Source organism: Haematobia irritans, chromosome 1, assembly GCF_050003625.1.
Source record: "Haematobia irritans isolate KBUSLIRL chromosome 1, ASM5000362v1, whole genome shotgun sequence".
NCBI classification, from domain to species: Eukaryota; Metazoa; Arthropoda; class Insecta; order Diptera; family Muscidae; genus Haematobia; species Haematobia irritans.
The window spans coordinates 252,532,026-252,552,087 of NC_134397.1; the positions used below are offsets into that span (position 1 = coordinate 252,532,026).

The 20,062-nt window shown below is 28.1% G+C and overlaps 2 protein-coding genes across 4 annotated transcripts in view; both read right to left on the reverse strand.

Annotated features, from left to right (window-relative positions):
• The window catches only part of LOC142220379 (uncharacterized), a 195,253-nt gene that overhangs the window by 109,396 nt on the left and 65,795 nt on the right, over positions 1-20,062 (reverse strand). The gene's annotated exons all lie outside the window — the stretch shown is intronic.
• On the reverse strand, positions 1,482-20,041 carry LOC142220357 (uncharacterized). Its single transcript, XM_075289450.1, has 3 exons — positions 19,914-20,041; positions 9,531-10,344; positions 1,482-5,580 (listed from the first exon to the last, which is right to left on the reverse strand). The coding sequence occupies exons 2-3, from the start codon at positions 10,323-10,325 to the stop codon at positions 5,527-5,529; spliced, it is 849 nt and encodes a 282-aa protein (XP_075145565.1). The 5' UTR covers positions 10,326-10,344; positions 19,914-20,041; the 3' UTR covers positions 1,482-5,526.

The following is a 20,062-nucleotide window of genomic DNA, read 5'->3' on the forward strand; positions in this document are numbered from 1 at the left end:
CCAAATTTCATCCGATCCAGCTGAAATTTGGTACATGGTGTTGGTATATGTTCTTGAATGACCATGCAAAAATTGGTCCACATCGGTCCATAATTATATATAGCCCCCATATAAACCGATCCCCCGATTTGGCTTGCGGAGCCTCTAAGGGAACCAAATTTCATCCGATCCAGCTGAAATTTGGTACACGGTGTTGGTATATGATCTCTAACAACCATGCCAAAATTGGTCCATATCGGTCTATAGTTATATATAGCCGATCCCCAATCACACAAAAATTGGTCCATATCGGTTCATAATCATGGTTGCTACTCGAGCCAAAAATAATCTACCAAAATTTTATTTTTATAGAAAACATTGTCAAAATTTTATTTCTATAGAAAAATTTGTCAAAATTTTATTTCTATAGAAAATTTTGTCAAAATTTTATTTCTATAGAAAACTTTGTCAAAATTGTATTTCTATAGAAAATTTTTTCCAAACTTTATTTCTATAGAAATTTTTTTCCAAACTTTATTTCTATAGAAAATTTTTTTTTCTGGTTCAATCACGAAATTAATTGATCCAATTATTTTTTTAATTGAAATGTCTTCAATCATAGAAATTAAAAAAATTAATTGATACTATTAATTTTTGTGATTGATTTTTGTTTCAATTAAAAAATTTGTTGAATCAATTAAATTTTTAATTGAATATTTTTTAAAACTCAATCAAAATTTTAATTGGAAAAATTTCCGTGAAATTTTTTTTCTATGTATAGAAAATTTTTTCCAAATTTTACTTCTATAGAAAATGTTGTCAACATTTTATTTTGTCAAAATTTTATGTCTATAGAAACTTTAAACTTAATTATATACGTATTTACTCGGCCTTTTTAGTTTAATATATACCACGTATGGACTATGTGGTATATATTACGGTGTTAGGAAGTTTTAAGATACCTTGCCATCGGCAAGTGTTACCTCAACCCAAGTAATTCGATTGTGGATTACAGTCTTCAGTAGAAGTTTCTACGCAATCCACGGTGGAGGGTATATAAGCTTCGGCCTGACCGAACTTACGGCCGTTTATACTTGTTCTAAACTATGTTCGAGGCGAAAATTTAATGGGTCAAAAAATCACGCCACTTGAGAACTAGCCGTCAACTTTTATGCCAATTTGTTTTATTTTAAATTTGATCACAATACAGAAAAGGATTTTCGAAATCAGACTGGTACATAAAAAAATTGCTAGAAAAGCTTTGGACTAAGTGTATTGAAGTTTCAGGAGTTTATATTGAAAAATAAAAATATCTTTGAAAAACTAACTATTCTCTTTCATTGATAGGCTAAAAAGTTTCCGAACCGCCCTCGTATATTCCTGTTCACGTTTTTTTTCGAAATTTGAAATCTCTTTTTTTTATAAGGCAAATTACAGTTGAAATCCATATGAAAGTGTATCTCCTCTAAACCACCTTTTGAAATAAAAATACATTTATAATATTTTCTTTTGTTTTTTGTTTTTTTTTTTTTTTGTTTGTATTTTATGATTCCAACTATGTGTGTCTGTGTATGTATGTGGCTTCATGGCAACAATAAATAAAAAATAAACATTTGTTGGAAAAAAATCACATTTCTAAAATATGATATTATTCCAGTAATTGTTTGTTTATATCTATGTAGGTTACCAAGAGAGACATAATCCAATATTCATTTGTTTCACATTCATCAATATTTATATTATTTATTATTTTTGTTTTTGCATTTGCATTATGTTATGCTTCTTCGTCTATAATTCGAATTTCATTTGTTGTTGTTGTTGCAGTCGTGATTTTATAATTACACGATCATCGGTTTTCTTTATTATTATAATTTCTTGTTTTGTTTTTTTTTTTGTTTTTGTATTTATTAATAGTAAATTATTTTGTTTTTTTTTTATAATTATAATTAAGTTTCATTTTGTTTTATGATTTTATAATTGATTTAATTCTAAGTTTTAATTATATTTTTTTTCTTGCCGTTCTCTTTATCTTCTACTACACACATCATTTGTATTTTTTTTTTGTATTGTTACATTTTTTTTTGTCCAAACAAAAGGTTTCTTGCATTCTCATTACTGTGTTTTTTGTTTCTAACTTTAGTTTGTTTATGTGGTATTTTTTGTTTTTGTTTTCTTTCTCCTTGTTCATTTTCATTTCTTTATTATAGCTATTAAAAAGTTTAGCTATATATTATTTTATTTATTTATGTATATATGGGCTTGTGTATTTTTCTTTTTGTTTTTAATTTTATTATTTTTTTTTTTATTAATTTATTATGTTTGTATTTACAGTGACGGACAAAGAAATTATTAAATTTCTTATGTACTTATTTATTATATTTTTATTTCCCTTCTTCGTTTTTTTTTAACTTATATTATGCAAGGCATACTAAATATATATATTATGTATATGAATTATTATGACGGCGACTAAGAAACTTAAAGAAAAAAAATTAAAAAAATTAAAAAAAAAAAAACAAACAACAAAAATGTTTAATATAAAACGGACAATATTCTTTTTAACATGAATTTAAGATTTGATGAACAGATCATGCCACCATAAGGAGATTTGATTTTTTCCCTTAGGAAAATTTCACTATCTGATTTAAAATTTTATTAACAGAAATTGTTACCAGCAAGCCCCACAGTTTTAAAAACTTTTTTTTTCAAATTTAAAAAAAAAAAAAAATCTAAAACCTTTTGTTAAACTGCGAAATTTTGTAAATAGTTCTAGCGGGAAAGCTACAAATCACAAATACCATGCGGTATTAATTTTATTAACAGAGATTGTTAGCAGCTCCACATAAAAAAAAATTTTTTTGAAAACCTAGAAAAAAATAATATTCAAAAACCTGTTGTTAAACTGCGAAATTTTGTAAATAGTTATTTAACAAACTCTAGTGGGCAAGCTTTTCTATAGCCTAAAATCACAAATAGCCTGCGGTACTAATTTTATTAATAGAGATTGTTACCACTTCCACATTTTTAAAAAGAGTTTTTTTCTCTAAATTAAAAAAAAAATTGTATTCTAACCCCTTTTGTTAAAATACGAAATTTTGCAAATACTTTTTTTTACCTTAGAATGGAATAAATGAATATCGAGAATTTTTCAAAAAAAAAAATAATAATTTGGAAAAAAAATTGAAAAAATCTAAGAATTTCAATATTTTTAACATTTATAATTTTTTGATTACAATCTCCATGAACCTTTAACTTTTTAGTTTTTTCCTTCATTTAATTCTCTGTCCTCAAAAAAAAATATGATTTTGTTTTGTTTTTAATTTAAAAATGCAAATATAAATTTTTTTTCGATTTTCGAAATATTTTTGACATGAATAAAAAATTTTTAAGACTTTTTGATGATTCTTATAAAACGACAATGAAAGTAGTTTAATTCTCGCATTTAAAAAAATGAAAATACAAATTTTTAAGTAAAAATGGTTTTCATAATTGAACAGAATTTTCAAAAGAAAAAAAAAACAATAATTGTACAGAATTTTCCAAAGAAAAAACAAAAAAAAAAACAATAATTGAACAGAATTTTCAAAAAAAAAAAATTAACAATTTAAATATTTGATAAATTTCTAAGTTTTTCTGGTCAATCTCCATGACACATTCGCTTTTTTTTTCCTTCATTTAATTCTCTGTCCTCAAAAAAAAAAATTTTTTTTAAATGCAAATATCATTTTTTCGATTTGCGAAATATTTTTGACATTAAAAAAAAATTTCAAAAATTTTTTAAGACCTTCTGATGATTCTTATGAAACGATAATGAAAGTAGTTTAATTCTCGCATTAAAAAAAATGAAAATTACAAATTTTTAAGTAAAAAGGTTTTTCATAATTGAACAGAATTTTCAAAAAAAAAAAAAAAAAACAAAACAAAAAAACAATAATTGAACAGAATTTTCAAAAAAAATCTAATAATTTAAATATTTGATAAATTTCTAAGTTTTTCAAATTAAAAAAAAAATCTAACAATTTAAATATTTGATCAATTTCTAAGTTTTTCTGATCAATCTCTATGACACATTCGCTTTTTATTTTTCCTTCATTTAATTCTCTGTCCTAAAAAAAAAAAAATTTTTAAATGCAAATATCATTTTTTTGATTTGCGAAATATTTTTGACATTAATAAAAATTTTGAAATTATTTTTTTTTCAAGACTTTTAGATGATTCTTATGAAACGATAATGAAAGTAGTTTAATTCTCGCATTAAAAAAAATGAAAATTACAAATTTTTAAGTAAAAAAAGTTTTTCATAATTGAACAGAATTTTCAAAAAAAAAAAAAAAAACAAAACAAAACAAAACAAAAAACAATAATTGAACAGAATTTTCAAAAAAAATCTAATAATTTAAATATTTGATAAATTTCTAAGTTTTTCAAATTTTCCAAAAAAAAAAATCTAACAATTTAAATATTTGAACAAATTTTAAGTTTTTCTGATCAATCTCCATGACACATTCGCTTTTTATTTTTTCCTTCATTTAATTTTCTGTCCTCAAAAAAAAAAGATTTTTTTTAAATGCAAATATCATTCTTTCGATTTGCGAAATATTTTTGGCATTAATAAAAATTTTGAAATTTTTTTTCAAGACTTTTTGATGATTCTTATAAAACGATAATGAAAGTCGTTTAATTCTCGCATTAAAAAAAATGAAAATTACAAATTTTTAAGTAAAAAAAGTTTTTCATAATTGAACAGGATTTTCAAAAGAAAAAAAAAAACAACAATTGCACAGAATTTTCAAAAAATAAATCTAACAATTTAAATATTTGATAAATTTCTATTTTTTTCTGATCAATCTCCATGACACATTCGCTTTTTATTTTTTCCTTCATTTAATTCTCTGTCCTCAAAAAAAGTTTTTTTTTTTTTAATTTAAAAATGCAAATATAAATTTTTTGGATTTGCGAAATATTTTTGACATTAACCCTTATATTATGTTGGGGTCATTTGATGACCAATATGGTATTTTTCATCAGCGTATTTCTTACTGCTGGAATATAAATAAAAGTTCTTACTAGTCAGTGCGTGAATTGTTGATATGTACTGAATTCTTGCTGAGTAGTAAGAACTTTTAATTATCCCAAACATAATATAAGGGTTAAAAAATTTTTTGAAATTATTTAATTATTATAAACGATACTGAAAGTTGTTTAATTCTCGCATAAAAACCAAATTAAAATTACAAATTTTTAAGTAAAAAAATTTTTAATAATTGAACAGGATTTTCCAAAGACAAAAAAAAACAACAATTGAACAAAATTTTCAAAAAAAAAATTAAATATTTAAATATTTTCTAAATTTCTAAGTTTTTCTGATTACAATATCAATGACACATTCGCTTTTTAGTTTTTCCTTGCAATAGTCATCTAATTCTGTGCACCCAATTAAAAAAAAGAATATTTTTTTTTTATTAAAAGAATGCAAATATCGATTTTTTTAAGTCTTTCGATTTTCCAAATATTATTCATTTTGTTTAAAATTCAATAAATATATTTTTATTTGGAATATAATTCTTGTGAAACCATATTGAAATTCGTTAAATTCTCGACCTAAAAAAAGAAAATTTTTTGAGTAAAAAAAGTTTTTCGTAATTGAACAAAAAATCGATTTTAAATATTTTCAAAATTTCTAATTTTTTTTCTGATCAATCTCCAAGACAATTTTGCTTGTTAGGGGTTTCATTGCGATAGTCATTTAATTCTGTGTCATAAAAAAAAAAAAAAAAAAAAAAAAGTTTAAGGGATTTTTTTTTTAATTTAAAAATGCAAATATCGATTTTTTCGATTTTCCAAATATTTTTGATATAGCTTAAAATTTTGCATAACCTATGGTGAAATCCTTTTTTAGAATTTTTAAATATTTCTCTCGAAACTATATTGAAAGTCCTTGAATTATCAAATTAAAAAGAAAAAAATTAAAATTATTTTTTTTTTTTTGAATAAAAAAAGTTTTCCATAATTCAACAAAAAATCGAATTTAAATATTTTCAAAATTTCTAATTTTTTTCTGATCAATCTCCAAGACAATTTTGCTTGTTAGGGTTTTCATTGCGATAGTCATTAAATTCTGTGACCTCAAAAAAAAAAAAAAGTTAAAGGGATTTTTTTTTAATTTAAAAATTCAAATATCAATCGATTTTCCAAATATTTTTGAATCGTTCGTTTTTTTCTTGAATTTTTAAATAATACTCTCGAAACGATATTGAAAGTCCTTGAATTATCAAATTAAAAAAAAAAATAAATTAAAAATTTTTGAGTAAAAAAAGTTTTTCGTAATTGATCAAAACATCGAATTTAAATATTTTCAAAATTTCAAATTTTTTTTCTGATCAATCTCCAAGACACTTTTGCCTTTTAGTTTTTCACTGCGATAGTCATTTCATTCTGTGTCCTCAAAAAAAAAAAATACGGGATTTTTTTTTTTAATTAAAAATCCAAATATCGATTTTTTTCGATTTTCCAAATATTTTTGAATCGGTCTATTGCATATAGGTTCATAATTATATATAGCCCCCATATAAACCGATCCCCAAATTTGACCTCCAGAGCCTTTTGAGGGAGCAAAATTCATCCGCTCCGGTTGAAATTTGGTACATTTCGCTAGTATATGGCCGATAACAACCATGCCAAAATTGGCCCCTATCGATCTATATTATATATAGCCCCCAAATAAACCGATCCCCAATCACAGAAAAATCACGATTGCCACTCGAGCAAAAAATAATCTAACAAAATGTTATTGTCGTAGAAAAATTTGTCAAAATTTTATATTTCTATAGAAAATTTTGTCAAAATTTTATATTTCTATAGAAAATGTTATCAAATTTTTACATTTCTATAGAAAATTTTATATTTCTATAGAAAATTTTGTCAACATTTTATTTCTATAGAAAATATTGTCAACATTTTATGTCTTTAGGAAATTTTGTCAAAAATCTATTTCTATAGAAAATTTTGTGAAAGTTTTATTTCTATAGAAAATTTTATCAAAATTTTATTTCTGTAGAAAATTTTATCAAAATTTTATTTCTACAGAATATTTTGTTAAAATTTTATTTCTATAGAAAATTTTGTAAAATTTTATTTCTATAGCAAATTTTCTCATAATTTTATTTCTATAGAAAATTTTGTCAAAATTTTATTTCTATAGAAAATTTTGTCAAAATTTTATTTCTATAGAAAATTTTGTCAAAATTTTATTTCTATAGAAAATTTTGCCAAAATTTTATTTCTATAGAAAATATTGTTAAAATTTTATTTCTATAGAAAATTTTGTAAAAATTTTATTTCCATAGAAAATTTCGTCAACATTTTATTTCTATAGAAAACTTTGTCAAAATTTTATTTCTATAGAAAATTTTGTCAAAATTTTATTTCTATAGAAAATTTTGTCATTATTTTTTTTTATAGAAAATTTTGTCAAAATTTTATTTCTATAGAAAATTTTGTCAAATTTTTTTTATAGAAAATTTTGGCCAAATTTTATTTCTATAGAAAATTTTGTCAAAACTTTATTTCAATAGAAAATTTTGTTAAAATTTTATTTCTATAGAAAATTTTGTCAAAATTTTATTTCTATAGAAAATTTTGTCAAAATTTTATTTCTATACAAAATTTTGTCAAAATTTGATTTCTATCGAAAATTTTGTCAAAATTTTATTTCCATAGAAAATTTTGTAAAAATTTTATTTCTATAGAAAATTTTGTCAAAATTTTATTTCCATAGAAAATTTTGTCAAAATTTTATTTCTATAGAAAATTTTGTCAAAATTTTATTTCTATAGAAAATTTTGTCCAATTTTTTTTTTCTATAGAAAATGTTGTCAAAATTTTATTTCGATAGAAAATTTTGGCAAAATTTTATTTCTATAGAAAATGTTGTCCAATTTTTTTTCTATAGAAAATGTTGTCAAAATTTTATTTCTATAGAAAATTTTGGCAAAATTTTATTTCTATAGAAAATTTTGTCAACATTTTATTTCTATAGAAAATTTTGTCAAAATTTTATTTCCATAGAAAATTTTGTCAAAATTTTATTTCCATAGAAAATTTTGTCAAAATTTTATTTCCATAGAAAATTTTGTCAAAATTTTATTTCCATAGAAAATTTTGTCAAAATTTTAATTCTATAGAAAATTTTGTCAAAATTTTATTTTTATAGAAAATTTTGTAATTTTTTTTTTCTATAGAAAATTTTGTCCATTTTTTTCTATAGAAAATTTTATTAATTTTTTTTTTTTCTATAGAAAATTTTGTTTTTATAGAAAATTTTGTTTTTATAGAAAATTTTGTTTTTATAGAAAATTTTGTTTTATTTCTATAGAAAAATTTGTCAAAACTTTTTTTCTGTAAAGAAAATTTTCTCAACATTTTTTCTATATACAAAATTTTGTCAGAAGTTTATTTCTATAGAAAATGTAGCTACCATGTCTGGTATAATTCTACCAACTTTGTTAACGTGTCTAACACCCAATTTTACTACTTGAATATTTAGAAGTAAATTTTCGTTCGTATAGACAAGGTGACCGAACTCCCATTTTCTGATCTCCAGCATTTGGAAGACGATTACCAGTCTGTTGGTGTTGTGGGTCGAAATCTTGATCTTATTGCAGCTTGCTGGTTTTGAGAAAATTTTCATTTTTAAGTAATTACTGAATTTCTGCAGCAAAGCCTTTTGCCTTTTTTTTGTTGCAAACAAACTTGTCCAAAAGGTATTGGGGATTTTTTTTTTTTGAGGAATTTTTGGGGACGAAAACATCATAATTTGAGGACAAGAGCCAGAAAAATACTGGCAACACTGCTGTCGACACTCCGGACTTCTTTCAAAAGTGGACAATTTTCATGAGATATTTGCTGTATTGTCCTATTAGAAGTAACCTCTAATAACCCAGCAAAAAAATTTGGAAGTACTTCAAAGGCACAACTTTAAAAGCACTTCCAGAAATGTTCTTCCAAAGATGTTTTTTTATTTTAACTACTCAGGAAGTTCTTTTAACTTTTTTGTATCAAATATGGTAAAAAACAGAGTAAGGATTAATGAAATGGTACAAATTATTTAAATTTTGTCGAAAAAAAAATGCTCAATTCATTCTAGAAAAATTACGAAATTTTTGAAAATATTTGAGGTCAAGGGTTTCACACAAGCGTCAGAATGCATTAAAAATCATAAAAAAATTATAAAAATTAATTATTTGTCAAAATATCAAAAAATTTTGAATTCGGATCACACCTAAAGAAGTGATGCATATTCAGTGCAACGGCTGTTGAAATGGTGGACATCCATCCATGGATGGACATCCCATGTTAAATTCATCACTTCTGCGCCAATTTTGCACCACTTCCGGATCCAAAAAGAACATTTTCACTACTTTTTTGGCAACGCTTTTTTTGCTGGGAAGTGGACATCTCTGAAGAAGGGGACCAAATTTAGGCGACCGCGAGATGTCCACTTCTGAGAAGTTTCACTGTATAGTCAAATTCGATTATACCCTCCAACTCACACTTTTCTCCAACGATATATTGGACATTTCCGTCAAAGTCGGCAAGGAGCAGCATGCATTCTTATTATTTTCAGTCATTTCTTCGCTGACAATAGCCCAATCATCACCACCTTCGACTATCGACGAATTGTGAGCATCGTTGATATTTTTGTTCTTATCAATGGCTGATGATGGCTTAGTTATATTTTCCAATTTTTTTGAAATTTCCGGGATTTCTATACCACTGGTATTAGACTTATTTGAAGACTTGCAGATATTTCCAAAATTTCCATCTCCTTTGGATGTAGTACGACGTTGATCATTTGGATTTTCGTTTCTACCATTATTAGATGGTGGTGAGTTGCCTAAATTTTTGGTTTTATTCTTGGAACTTTGGTGTTGATTATTCACAACGCTATGGGAATTAGTAGAACGACGACCATTGGGATTTTCATTACGAGATTCATTTCTTCCATCATTAGGGGAATTGTTTGAATTTGTGGTATTTCGTTTGGAACGTCTATTATTGCTAATGTAAATTACTTTTGGTTTAAGACGTATTGAAAATTCCGCACGTATCTCTGCCATAGCTGCATCCAAAGTTTGCTTAAGATATAATTTATTTTCGCCATGTTGTTGTGTGATAAAATCCTCTAGATTTCCCTTTAGTTCTTCTACACATTCATCCAAAATTTCTTTAAAGCTTAAATCATTTGCCTTTAATTGTTCGATGATAGTCCCCAATTTGCCATTAAATTCATCAAACTGGGCATTCCATTTGGAACAAATTAACGCCAGATCCTGTTCAGTGGCCATAGCTGATTCGTGGATAAAACTATAATATGAATAGATTCGTTTGAAAAAAGTTTCTTTTTTTTTGTAAAAGATCGAAATTGTGGTAGAAATGAACTGCAGATACAGAGGTAAAATCTGGGGATTGGTTTATCTGGGGGCTATAGAACAGGTTGGCTGATAAGTCCCCGGTCTGACACATAGATGGCGTCGCTAGTATTAAATGCATATTAGTTTTATATAGTACCAACCTTCAAATGATTCGTGTCAAAATTTGACGCCTGTAAGTCAATTAGTTTGCGAGATAGAGCGTCTTTTGTGAAGCAACTTTAGTTATTGTGAAAAAAATTGAAAAAAAGGAATTTCGAGTTTTCATAAAATACTGTTTTCTGATGGGAAAAAATACGGTGGAAGCAAAAACTTGGCTTGATAAGGAGTTTCCGGACTCTGCCCCAGGGAAATCAACAATAATTGATTGGTATGCAAAATTCAAACGCGGTGAAATGAGCACGGAGGACGGTGAACGCAGTGGACGCCCGAAAGATGTGGTTACCGACGAAAACATCAAAAAATCCACAAAATGATTTTGAATGACCGTAAAATGAAATTGATCGAGATAGCAGAGGCATTAAAGATATGAAAGGAACGTGTTGGTCATATCATTCATCAATATTTGGATATGCGGAAGCTCTGTGCCAAATGGGTGCCGCGCGAGCTCACATTTGACCAAAAACAACAACGTGTTGATGATTCTGAGCGGTGTTTGCAGCTGTTAACTTGTAATACACCCCGAGTTTTTCCGTCGATATATGACAATGGATGAAACATGGCACCATCACTACACTCCTGAGTCCAATAGACAGTCGGCTGAGTGAACAGCGACAGCGGAACCGTCTCCGAGGCGTGGAAAGACTCAAAAGTCCGCTGGCAAAGTAATGGCCTCTGTTTTTTTTGGGATGCGCATGGAATAATTTTTATCGATTATCTTGAGAAGGGAAAAACCATCAACAGTGACTATTATATGGCGTTATTGGAGCGTTTGAAGGTCGAAATCGCGGCAAAACGGCCCCACATGAAGAAGACAAAAGTGTTGTTCCACCAAGACAACGCACCGTGCCACAAGTCATTCAGAACGATGGCAAAAATTCATGAATTGGGCTTCGAATTGCTTGCCCACCCACCGTATTCTCCAGATCTGGCCACCAGCGACTTTTTCTTGTTCTCAGACCTCAAAAGGATGCCCTCGCAGGGAAAAAATTTGGCTGCAATGAAGAGATGATCGCCGAAACTGAGGCCTATTTTGAGGCAAAACCGAAGGAATACTACCAATGGTATCCAAAAATTGGAAGGTCGTTATAATCGTTGTATCGCTCTTGAAGGGAAATATGGTGAATAATAAAAACGAATTTTGACAACGAAAACGAATTTTGTTAGACCGGGGACTTATCAGCCAACCTGTTATAACTATGGACCGATATGGATCATATTTGGCAAGGTTGTTACAGCCCATCTACTAACTCAACGTACAAAATGTCAGCCGAATCGGATATGCACCTCCAACCTACTTTTAGTTAAATGTGGTCACAATGGACTGAATAGTCTAAGTGAGCCTGAAACTTAATCGGGCTGCCACTTTAATCTAACCTAACCTAACATGCACCTCCAAGAAATTTGCTATTTCAAGAGGCTCCCGAAGTCAAATCTGGGGACCGGCTTATATGGGGGTTATATATTATTATGGACCGATATATTTTTGCACGGTTGTTAGAGACCCTATACTAATATAACGTACAAAATTTTAACCGAATCGAACGAAATTTGCTCCTTCAAGAGGCTCCGAAGGTCAAATCTGGGGATCATTTTATATGGGGGTTATATGTAACTATAAACCGATGTGGACCAATTTTAGCATGGTTGTTAGCGGCCTCATACTAACATCACGTTCCAAATTTCAACCAGATCGGATGAATTTTGCTCCTCCAAGAGGTTCCGAAGGTCAAATGTGGCGATCGGTTTATATGGGGGCTATATATAATTATGGGCCGATATGGACCAATTTTTGAATGGTTGTTAGATACCATATACTAACACCACGTACCAAATTTCAACCGAATCGGACGAATTTTGCTCCTCCAAGAGGCTAGAGGTCAAATCTGGGGATCGGTTTATATGGGGACTATATATAATTATGGAGCTATAAGGACCAATTTTAGCATGAATACTAACACCACGTACCAAATTTCAAGTGGATCGGATAAAATTTCCTTCTTCAAGAGGATCCGCAAGCAAAATCTGGGGATCGGTTTATATGGGGGGCTATATATAATTATGGACCTATAAGGACCAATTTTAGCATGAATGTTAGAGAGCATATACTAACATCACGTACCAAATTTCAAGTGGATCGGATGAAATTTGCTTCTTCAAGATGATCCGCAAGCAAAATCTGGGGATTTGTTTATATGGGGGGCTATATATAATTATTTACCGATATGGACCAATTTTAGCATGGGTGTTAAAGGTCATATATTAACACCACGTACCAAATTTCAGCCGGATCGGATGAAATTTGCTTCTCTTAGAGGGTCCACAAGCCAAATCTAGGGATCGGTTTATATGGGAGCTATATATAATTATGGACCGATGTGGACCAATTTTTGCATGGTTGTTAGAGACCATATACTAACACCATGTACCAAATTTCAGCCGGATCGGATGAAATTTGCTTCTCTTAGAGGGTCCACAAGCCAAATCTGGGGATCGGTTTATATGGGAGCTATATATAATTATGGACCGATGTGGACCAATTTTTGCATGGTTGTTAGAGACCATATACTAACACCATGTACCAAATTTGAAGTGGATCGGATGAAATTTGCTCCTCCTAGAGCCTCCGCAAGCCAAATCTGGGGATCGGTTTATATAGGGACTATGCGCAAACGTGGTCCGATATAGCCCATTTGCAATACCATACGACCTACACCAATAAAAACTACTTGTGCCAAGTTGCAAGTCGATAGCTTGTTTCGTTCGGACGTTAGCGCGACTACCACAGACGGACGGACGGACATAGCTAGATCGACTCAGAATTTCACCACGACCCAGAATATATATACTTTATGGGGTCTTAGATCAATATTACGATGTGTTACAAACGGAACGACAAAGTTAATATACCCGCATCCAATAGTGGAGGATATAAAAACCTATTAGTAGACCATTAGACCTATTAGATGATAAAAAAACGGGTTTTTGACAGTCACAGTTTCTCGTTAAAAAAAACAAAACGGGGTTTTTGATTTGTCGGGATTTCTCGTTTTCAAAAACCTGGATTTTTTGCAAAACCGGAGAACAGTGTTTTTTAAAAGCAATAACTGGCATAACCGGTTCAACTGATTTTCAAAAAAAAAAACCCTAATTTTGAAAGAAAATCTAATTTTATAGTCACAAAAACTCAACGAAAATTGTGTAAATACAAATGTACGTTGTACCTATTTGAAACTGCTTTCACTGCAGTTTCTTAAAATACCCAGATGCAAAGACAATTAAAGAAGAAGACATGAATTGGGCTTTGATAGTGTTAGTGCTAAGAACCAGAGATTAGCCCCATACTTGTAGGAAAAGCGCTTCGAACTTACTGGTTTGATACAGACAATTTTTATTTTGCTATTTTCTCAAAAGTTCCTGCCAATTTCTGTGTCGTTTGCACTAAATTATTAATTAAATGTTTCATGAAGTGTTTTCGTTCTTTTAAAAGTTAAAAAAATTGCTAAAATAAGAGAATTAGGTTTTGTTACGAATGCAAAATGAAAAGAGAAACCGAAAAAAAGTTGCAACTTCTCATCGAACATGTATGGGGCTAATCTCTGGTTCTTGAGAAAAAAGAATAACAACATGCCCAATTCATGTCTTCTTCTTTAATTGTCTTTGCCCAGATGTATTTCCCAAAATTTTGCTTTAAATTTGCAATTTTGCAATGAAACTATAAAGCCGAAAGCCAGTTGTTGAGGCCTTCAAAACAGCGGTTCTACCGGTTCATCCAAAATGGGATTTTCATGAAAACCGGCATTCGGTGTAAAATAAACCAGTTCACCAGTTTTGATCACTCTACCTGTTAGTCAGGCTGCACGCATGCGAATAACATAAGGACCTGTCAGAACGTTGCCATGGAACTGCGACGGGATGTCTCCGCAGTACACCCCTGAAGCATCTGGAGACCAAGGTCACCAATTACATGTTAAAGCAGTATCTCTTAGGTTGCTATCGCTCACCTTCTAGAACCCTAGATCCAGCGTTACAAAAAGAAAATCTAGCTGCAAGGAGGTGTACAACGGTCCCTAACACCGGACCGATGAGACCTTCCGCGGCAGACTAGGGTAGTTTTTGGGAGCCACCGTGGTGCAATGGTTACCTTGCCCGCCTTGCATACACAAGGTCGTGGGTTCGATTCCTGCTACGACCGAACACCAAAAAAGTTTTTCAGCGGTGGATTATCCCACCTCAGTAATGCTGGTGACATTTCTGAGGGTTTCAAAGCCTCTCTAAGTGGTTACACTGGAATGTGGAACGCCGTTCGGATTCGGCCATAAAAAGGAGGTCCCTCGTCATTGAGCTTAACATGGAATCGGGCCGCACTCAGTGATAAGAGAGAAGTTCACCACTGTGGTATCACAATGAACTGAATAGTCTAAGTGAGCCTGATACATCGGGCTGCCACATAACCTAACCTTGGGTAGTTTGCCCAACTAGGGTCAAGCAATCGCAGCCGACTCAATTCCTACCAATCGGTGATTAATAGCAGCGTAGCTGACACCAGTCCCATCTGTAACCAAGGGTCACATGACACTGGTCAACTTTTCGCCTGTCCAGCTAAACCAACCCGACTCACCACCAGATCACACTGAACACTTCCCATCTTAACCGCAGAGTTCCTTGATCTGGATACGATCTGATGTACCAAAGTGTAGAACAAAAATGGAAGAAATCGCATAAAAATCTTTTACGACAACCTGCTAGTCGAAAACGACTTTTGTAAATCTACAAAATTCGACCAATTGACTTTTTTGAAAATTTTTTATGTCGACATACAATTTTGACAAAATTTTCTATAGATATAAAATTTTGATAAAATTTTCGGTAGAAATAACATTTTGCTGGATTTTTCTGTAGAAATAAAAATTTGCAGAAATTTTCTATAGAAATAAAATATTGCAAAAATTTTCTATAGAAATAAAATTGTGACAAAATTTTCTATAGAAATAAAATTGTGACAAAATTTTCGGTAGAAATAAAATTTTGTTAAAATTTTCTATAGAAATAATTTTTTGTCAAAATTTTCCGGTAGAAATAACATTTTGCCGAAATTTTCTGTAGAAATAAATTTTTGTCAAAATTTTTCGGTAGAAATAACATTTTGCCGAAATTTTCTGTAGAAATAAAAATTTGCAGAAATTTTCTGTAGAAGTTAAATTTTTTATACAATTAAAATTTTGTCAACGTTTTCTATGGAAATAATATTTTGTCAAAATTTTATATAGAAAAAAAATGTTGTAAACATTTTCTAGAGAAATAAAATTTTGTCAAAATTTTCTGTAGAAATAACATTTTGTCAAAATTTTTCGGTAGAAATAACATTTTGCCGAAATTTTCTGTAGAAATAAAAATGTGCACAAATTCTCTGTAGAAGTTAAATTTTTCAAAAATTTTTCTATAGAAATAAAATTTTGTAAACATTTTCTATAGATATAAAATATTGCCCAAATTTTCTATAGAAATAAAATATTGCAAAAATTTTCTTAGGAATAAAATTTTGGCAAAATTTTCTATAGAAATAAAATGTTGACAAAATTTTCGGTAGAAATAATTTTTTTTTCAAAATTTTCTATAGAAATAAAATTTTGTCAAAATTTTCTATAGCCATATACATTCAAATCGATGATTTGAGTTTGGCAAAGGAAAAGAGATATGCTTGCAAATTTATTTACGCAGTAGCCGACTATCAAACCCTTTTTCAGGAGGTTCAAGTGTAGTTCACTTTGGGTTGAGCGAATTACCCGAATTTATTCTGATAATTGGTTGATAGTTTTGCTGCAAGTAGAGGATGCTGATGAGGAATGTGGTAATTCCGAAACAGCTGTACATCCAACCATCTTGCAGTCTATAGGGTTTTGCCCAAATAAATTTGACAAGCATACTTTTCCTCTGTTGGTTAAGCTACACTTGTAGTTTAGTCAATGCATGGCTTTAAGCTGCGATCAAAAACAACAATAACGAAATAAAATGTTGACAAAATTTTATATAGAAATAAAATTTTGACAAAATTTTCTACAGAAATAAAATTGTAACAAAATTTTCTATAGAAATAAAATTTTGTCAAAATTTTCTATAGAAATAAAATTTTGTCAAAATTTTCTATAGAAATAAAATTGTAACAAAATTTTCTATAGAAATAAAATTTTGTCAAAATTTTCTATAGAAATAAAATTGTAACAAAATTTTCTATAGAAATAAAATTTTGTCAAAATTTTTTATAGAAATAAAATTTTGTCAAAGTTTTCTATAGAATTAAAATTTTGTCAAAGTGTTCTATAGAATTAAAATTTTTCCAATGTTTTCTATGGAAATAAAATTTTGTCAAAATTTTCTTTAGAAATAAAATGTTGTCAAAGTTTCCTATGGAAATAACAAAATTTTGTAAAATTTTCTGTAGAAATAAAAATTTGCGGAAATTTTCTGTGCAAGTTAAATTTTGCAAAAATTTGTTTTGTTTGTTATTGTTGGTTTCTCTTCAATCATTATTATTGTTTTTTGATCTCAGCTAAAAACCATGTATTGACTAAACTACAAGTGTAGCTTAACCAACAGAGGAAAAGAATGTTTGTCAAATTTATTTGGACAAAGCCCTATAGACAGCGAGATGGTTGGATGTACAGGTGTTTCGGAATTACCACATTCCTCATCAGTATCCTCTACTTGCAGCAAAACTATCAACCAATTATCAGAATAAATTCGGGTACTTCACTCAACCCACTTGAACCTTCCGAATAAAGGTTTGATAGTCGGCTACTGCCTAAAAAATTTGCAAGCATATCTCTTTTTCTTTGCCAAACTCAAATCAAAAATTTTCTATAGTAATAAAATTTTGTTAAAAATTTTCTATAGAAATAAAATTTTGTTAAAAATTTTATATAGAAATAAAATTTTGTCAAAATTTTCTATAAAAATAAAATTTTTACAAAATTTTTTATAGAAATAAAATTTTGACAAAATTTTCGGTTGAAATAACATTTTTTCTGTAGAAATAAAAATTTGCAGAAATTTTCTGTAGAAATAAATTTTGACAAATTTTTCTATAGAAATAAAAATTTGAGAAAATTTTCTATAGAAATAAAATGTTTACAAAATTGTCGGCAGAAATTACATTTTGCTGAAATTTTCTGTAGAAATAAAAATTTGCAGAAATTTTCTGTAGAAGTTAAATTTTTCAAAAATTTTCTATAGAAATAAAATTTTGTCAAAATTTTCTATAGAGATAAAATTTTGTCAAAATTTTCTATAGAGATAAAATTTTGTCAAAATTTTCTATAGAGATAAAATTTTGACATTTTGTATAGAAATAAAATTTTGACAAATTTTTCTATAGAAATAAAATTTTGACAAAATTTTCGATAGAAATAAAATTTAGACTACATTCTCTATAGAAATAAAATTTTGACAAAATTTTTTATAGAAATAAAATTTTGACAAAATTTTAGTCGGCTACTGTCTAAAAAAAATTGCAAGCATATCTCTTTTTCTTTGCCAAACTCAAATCAAAAATTTTCTATAGAAATAAAATTTTGCCAAAATTTTCTATAGATATAAATTTTTGACAAAATTTTCTATAGATATAAAATTTTGACAAAATTTTCGATAGAAATAAAATTTTTACAAAATTTTTTATAGAAATAAAATTTTGACAAAATTTTCGGTAGAAATAAAATTTTGACAAAATTTTCGGTTGAAATAACATTTTTTCTGTAGAAATAAAAATTTGCAGAAATTTTCTGTAGAAATAAATTTTGACAAATTTTTCTATAGAAATAAAAATTTGAGAAAATTTTCTATAGAAATAAAATTTTTACGAAATTGTCGGCAGAAATTACATTTTGCTGAAATTTTCTGTAGAAATAAAAATTTGCAGAAATTTTCTGTAGAAGTTAAATTTTGCAAAAATTTCCTATAAAAATAAAATATTGCAAAAATTTTCTATAGAAATAAAATATTGCAAAAATTTTCTATAGAAATAAAATATTGCAAAAATTTTCTATAGAAATAAAATTTTGTCAAAATTTTCTATAGATATAAAATTTTGACATTTTGTATAGAAATAACATTTTGACAAATTTTTCTATAGAAATAAAATTTTGACAAAATTTTCGATAGAAATAAAATTGAGACAACATTTTCTATAGAAATAAAATTTTGACAAAATTTTTTATAGAAATAAAATTTTGACAAAATTTTCGGTAGAAATAAAACGTTGACAAAATTTTCTATAGAAATAAAAGTTTGTCAACATTTTCTAAAAATAAAATTTTGACAAAATTTTCGGTAGAATTAAATTTGGTAAAAATTTTCTATAGAAATAAAATCTTGTCAAAATTTTTAATAGAGATAAAATTTTTGCCAAAATTTTCTATAGAAATAAATTTTGACAAATTTTTCTATAGAAATAAAATTTTAACAAAATTTTATATAGAAATAAAATTTTAGCAAAATTTTCGAAGAAATAAATTTTTTTCAATATTTTCTATAGAAATAACATAACATAAAATTTTCGAAGAAATAACATTTTGTCAAATAACATTTTGCAATATAAGATTATTTCCAGAAAATCTAAAAAAATTGTCCATATCGGTCTAGATTTAAATATACGTATACTTTTACAATAGTCTGTAAATTTGGCACCATTTTCTTCGAAAAGTACATTTTTAATATATTTTTTTTTTGTACTTTTTTCTTCAACATCATTTATAATGCCTGAATGAAAAGGTATAGGAACAATATTTCCGTCTATTATATGATAAAATAAAATATCTTTTGGCAAAAAGTCATGTTCTAAAGAAGGACAACTGGAAATTGTTGAGATCGCTATATATTTTTATATGTCTTGTGCAGCACTAATTTTTTCTAGTGCAGATAAGAGTTACATATATGCTGACTTATGCTATGGTACCACTGGGCGAATATTTGACTGAAATCAAAAAAGAATCCGTCGCCACAGCCAAGTCAAGCTAACATTTTAACTTCATATTGGATATATTACAACATGGTAGGATTAGTTTCCAAAAATGGTATTCAGATATTTGGAAAATGGCTCTGGAAAAATGTTTGACACTAATTTTGGTCATATATTTGCCTGGTGTGACCATAGCCTTAGTCTGTGAGTAGCCAATAGATGGGTGGACGGACGGACAACAATAAATGTAGACATGCCTACTAAACAAAAAAAAGGGGGATTCACAATTGTATGTATCTACCAAATGATCTTTAAAATATGAAAACATCACCATTTCGCTATTAATTAAAAATGTTCCTTTCTACCACAATAAACGAATCTATTATACTTACATCAAATCCGTGACGAGGAAAAAAAAAGCGCAACGACTTGTACTGTAATTGGAAACTACACAGAATATGAAATTAAAATGCCACAGAATGCCATATCAAACGATTTTTATTTATCAGCTACAGGCGTGTAGGGTTTCCAAACAAATTGA